General features: G+C 37.5%; 1 protein-coding gene across 1 annotated transcript; it reads left to right on the top strand.

Moving 5' to 3' along the window:
- The first annotated feature begins 957 nt into the window (after window positions 1–957).
- On the top strand, window positions 958–1,902 carry LOC102821134 (olfactory receptor 10K2-like). The gene has a single exon (XM_006861615.1). It carries the CDS (start codon window positions 958–960, stop codon window positions 1,900–1,902), a length of 945 nt encoding a protein of 314 aa, XP_006861677.1.
- Window positions 1,903–5,443: the final 3,541 nt, after the last annotated feature.

Below are 5,443 nucleotides of genomic sequence, written 5' to 3'. Positions count from 1 at the left end.
GAGTTCTGAGGAAGAAAATATTATGGTTTCAGAAAGTACTAATGATGTTCCAAAAAAATAGATTTTCCTTAGGCTTCAGAATTATAATGAAATATTTTTTAAATAAAAATGGGTAATAAACTATCATGAGCAAGTAATAGAGGCAAGTGAGGTCAAAATATATGATGGGGCTTCAAAAAGTTCATGGAAATTTTCCATTATCTTTTACTTAATTTTTTCTATGAGTTTTTTTTAAGCTCCTTATTTGCTCAATATTAATACATTCCAAAGTAGTTTATAGATTGCCTACAAACATAATTTGGGTCTCAAAATAAAAGGTTTTGAAAACAGTACTAAAGAGTTTTAACATTATGTTATAGCCATGAATATAAATTTTGAGGAGAGGCTCAAAATGACCCAAATTCAATTTCAGGAGACTTGTCTGACATCAAGGAAAAGATTAATTAAAGATACATGAAGGTGATAAAGGAAAAAATAGCTATATTGTGATTTCAGTAGGAGTTTTACAAAGTGATGTAAAGGAAGAAGAGTCCTGTAGTTATATATCAACATGGTATATTCAGATAGTTTATTTGGCAACTGCAAGAAAGAGTTCTTTGGGAGAATGTGAAGACAAGAAAGTCAAATGAAGACCAAAAGCAATAGCTAGATATTCCGTGAGTGAAAACGAAGAAGTATCCTTATTATGGGAATGAAGAGAAAAAGATGGTTGCATCTGAGAAATGTTAAGACCTTCTTTTTGGCTATGATGTTAGAATGACTCAAAGTTAGATGTACATTTTGTCTGATTTTAGAAACAGCACCATGTTTTGGGAAAAAGCAGGGAAGAAGAGTGATGAATTCAGAACTCAAAATCTGAAAGCATATGACAGTTGATTTCTGTGACTAATGCTTTTCAGGGATTTCTCTAGGCACTGTCTTTTCTCATTCAGATAGCACTCTCTCAGATGTACTCCAATGGAGTGGGTCAATGAAACAGTGGTGAGAGAATTTGTCTTCCTGGGCTTCTCGTCTCTGGCTGGGTTACAACGGCTGCTCTTCATTGTCTTCCTGTTCCTCTACCTCTTCACTCTGGGCACCAATGTCATCATCATTTCTACCATTGTACTCGACAGAACCCTTCACAACCCCATGTACTTCTTCCTGGCTGTCCTCTCCTGCTCTGAGACCTGCTACACTTTTGTCATTGTACCCAAGATGCTGGTTGACCTACTTGCCCAAAAGAAGACTATTTCTTTCCTGGGCTGTGCTATCCAGATGTTTACTTTCCTCTTCCTTGGTTGCTCTCATTCCTTCCTGCTGTCAGTCATGGGTTACGATCGCTATGTTGCCATCTGTAACCCACTGCGCTATACAGTGCTCATGGGACATGAGGTATGTGTGGGACTAGTGGCTGCTGCCTGTGCCTGTGGCTTCACTGTTGCCCAAATTATCACATCTTTGGTATTTCATCTGCCTTTCCACTCCTCCAACCAACTGCATCACTTCTTCTGTGACATCTCCCCTGTACTCAAGGTGGCATCCTACCATACTCACATTAGTCAGATTGTCATTTTCATGCTATGTGCATTGGTCCTGGTTATCCCCCTGTCATTGATCTTGATATCCTACATTCACATAATCTCTGCCATACTTCAGTTTCCTTCTACACTTGGCAGGTACAAAGCCTTCTCCACCTGTGCATCTCACCTCATTGTTGTTACTGTGCACTATGGCTGTGCCTCATTTATCTACTTAAGACCTAAATCTAACTACTCCTCAAGCCAAGATGCTCTGATTTCAGTGTCCTATACTATCCTAACTCCACTATTCAACCCAATGATTTACAGCCTGAGAAATAAAGAGTTCAAAACTGCACTTCGTAGAGTTGTGGAAAGAACAATTTTCCTGCCACAGCATTAATATAGATCCTGCTTTTTTTCCAAAATGTAAAACAAAAAATAATTGTAGAAAAATTACCAGACCAGAAATAACCAGGCATCTGGGGACAGTATTTAAGAGCATATCATTTCTCCTTACTCACCAAACATAAAATGTAAAGAAAAAGCAGTTTGCTGCTAAATCACATGAATTGTTGTTGTTGTTGTTATGTGCCGTGGAGTTGTTTCCAACTCATAGTGACCCTGCATAGGGTTTCTGAGGCTAAAAATGTTTACAGAAGCAGAAAACCTCATCTTTCTCCTGCGGAACAGCTGGTAGTTTCGAACTGCTGACCTTGCGATGAGCAGCCTGATTTGCAAGCACTATGCTACCAGAACTCCTTATTATTTGGCCATTAAATTAAAGGAAAAACAACAGATGGATATTATAGGAAACCATTCAAGTATTTAGCATTCTAGGTTCTGGCAAATACAATCATCCAATCAGACCCTGACTAGAAACCAAGCTTGCAAAATAATATACAACCCTAATGCTCAAGTCTAAGGTCCTAGGCAGTTCTTATCTTTAGATCGCCCCTTTTCTGGGTCTTTTCCTGAATTTCAGAATTTTAATAGTCAGGTCACTGTTTTTAATGAGATAATGTTTGTAAAGTACCAGCCACAATGTTTGGTACATAAGAGATATCCAATTAATGGTCAAGTAAGAAAATGGGAAAATTATCTATTTATAAGTTTCTAATGTATGTGTTTCTAATGTCCTGGTGTGGCAGTGTGGGTTAATGCACTGGAATGCAAAGTCTGTTTGAGCCACAAGGTCAGCAGTTCAATCTCAGCAGTCGTTACTTGGACCCTATACAGTGTCGCTATGGGTTGGAACCAACTTGACGGCACTTAACAACAACAATCACAGCAATGTATTAATGGCAGCTGAATTTTATATTTTTTTCATTCACTGGCACTATCTAAATTGGGTTAAAATTCCTTGAGGACATTCACTGAGACACAGGTTAGAGAGAAGACCTGAACTCATAAGGAGTGGTCAACAAAGGCAGGTTTTGTTTAAACCCATTTCATTAAATTTACACCAAATGGAACTCTCCGTGTAAAGAGCTAACAGTTGCTGTTCTCTCTGCATCTCAGGAGTCTAGTAAGCATTTTTAGGAGAGAACTTGAGCTACAGAGTTTAGTTTTCTCTCCATTCTGCAAGAGTGAGAGCAAACAGGGAGCTTCATATAAAGAGCTATCTCCTCACATTATGTTTCTCTTCAAAATCCATTTGTCAATAAAAGCTTCTTGACTGAATTGTTTTATTTTAAATGTTTTCCCTTTCTTCCATCAAACTCTTTAGTAAAAAAGTTATTATACCTTCTAAGGTTGAAGCAAAAGGGAGGAAAATGGGATCTGTCATTTAAACTCTCTGTTTCATTGTGGGATGTAGAGCTTGTCTGCCAAATATGACATGTAAATGAATCATTTTAAGTCAACTGCATTTCTTCCATTTCTTAGAAATTTGAGACTTGTTGAAGGCAGGGTCTGAAGATCACAGTGATTAAAGCAAATTAATGTCTGTGGACACTGACCCCTCTTTTCTTTGTCTCTATGGTTTAGCCTAGGTCTCTAACCTATCAAATTGCCTGATGAAAAGGACATGAATTGAAAATCTTTTAATATGAGTCAGTTTAATGGATTAAATGTTTACATCTTCATTGTGTGCTACTGTTTACAAATGTTACTTTATCTGTTCTTTATAGTATTCTTGGGACCCATACTTTATAGCTGAGAAAACGGATGCTCACAGAACTAAAATACCACGTCTGTAAGTCAGTCAAATAATGGAGTCCCCATTATTTCATTCCTTTACTAGTGTTCTTTCACTATTCTCACATGATTCCTTACAAAGACTAGGACTTTTTTAATTAACAGAGAGCAAAATACATAAACATTCAGCATTAATAAGACTAAGTAATGTGACATCTAGGGAAAACATAGACTCTCAAACTTAAGATGAATGACCTTCGAATCATACCATGTAGCTCAACTCCTATCCTAGTATAATAGTGTGCATTGCAGGAAGACAAATAAGAAAAGTACTCATCTTTTACTTTTTTCATTTCCAAGGCTTATGAATGTTGGAGTAATATACTAGAGCACTGACAAATGAGTAGGATCACTATGAGCTGAAAGGTTATGCATGTCCAAATGACTCACCTGTCCTTTTTCCATTCTCTGTTTTACCCAAGTGGCTTTGTTTGTTCCATCTGTCTTAGAAGAAGCACAACCAGAATGCTCCTTAGAAGCAAAGATGGTAAGGCTTCTTCTCACATACTTTGGACATGCCATCAGCAAGGATTAGTCCCTGCAGAAGGACATCATGCTTGGTAGAGTGTCATCTAAAAAGAAGAAGAATCTCAATAAGAGGGATTGAAGCAATGGCTGAAACAATGGGCTCACACATAGCAACAATTGTATGGCTGGTATAGGACTGGGCAATATTTTGTTCTTTTGAACACAGGGTCACTATCTACTTGACAGCACCTAACTACAACCATTAAGTTGACCTTGATCCTGCCCTCGTGGGTTAGGGCTGAACATCTTATTCTTCTTATTCCTATTTTCACACACACACACACCTCTGAATATTCTGCAGAATGATGAGATCTTTAAATTTGGGGTTGACTTTAGCAAGATAATGAAGTCCCTTACATGTTTGAACTAGATCATGTGTTTTAACGGGCCATACAGAAGACTCTGTGCTTGCATTCCAGGCATAAATTCTACCAATAATAATAAGTTGGGATTTTGTTTTCCCATTTATCATCTCATATGTGTATATCTTCCCTTCTGATTCCAACTTGTGTTGGTATAGCCCAACAGCAGCAGCAGCAAATAGCTATTGCTCCAGCCACTAACTTCCTTTAGCATACTAAGAACCAATTTTGATAGGGAAAAGCTAAACAAAGTCAAGATCAGGGAATTTCTGTGACCCTGGCCATAATGAAATATAACATCACTAAAAGCACACTTGCACCCTATCAGGTTGGCCTTGCTAATTAGGACTGATTTCCTAGGATACCTCTTAACACTGAACAGACCAATCATAAATAAGAAGACAGCTGCCATCCACTGCATACAATTCTCACATTTTATACTGACAAATCCACCATCAAGCTCACAGCAGTTAACTGATTGATTAGTTGTGTCTTGCTCTATATTTAAATCATTTTATATACCCTCCAACAAAATATCTTTATTTTCAAAAGAACATTTAGTGAAGTTCTACCAGGAGATATAAAATGGCATATTGCATTCTGAAATACACATTTCATTGTTAACATTTTGTTTAGATATTAGATCCCAAATCTCTCTTCTAGATGGCCAGCCTCTTACTGTCTCCATCAGTACCACATAGAGCCTTTACATTTCCCCAATTCCTCTCTCTTGTTCCTGAAACCCCACCAAGCATCAATCTTATCATTCATCTTGTCTACCATCTCTCATTCAAATTCAGTAATGGCCAACACAGTGAAATCAGATATGAATGTGTAAAATGAGGAACAATAACA

This window comes from Chrysochloris asiatica, unplaced genomic scaffold, assembly GCF_000296735.1.
Source record: "Chrysochloris asiatica unplaced genomic scaffold, ChrAsi1.0 scaffold00042, whole genome shotgun sequence".
In the NCBI taxonomy this organism is placed as follows: Eukaryota; Metazoa; Chordata; class Mammalia; order Afrosoricida; family Chrysochloridae; genus Chrysochloris; species Chrysochloris asiatica.
The sequence above is the reverse complement of the archived record's forward strand: the minus strand, read 5'-3'. Positions and strand labels throughout refer to the sequence as shown.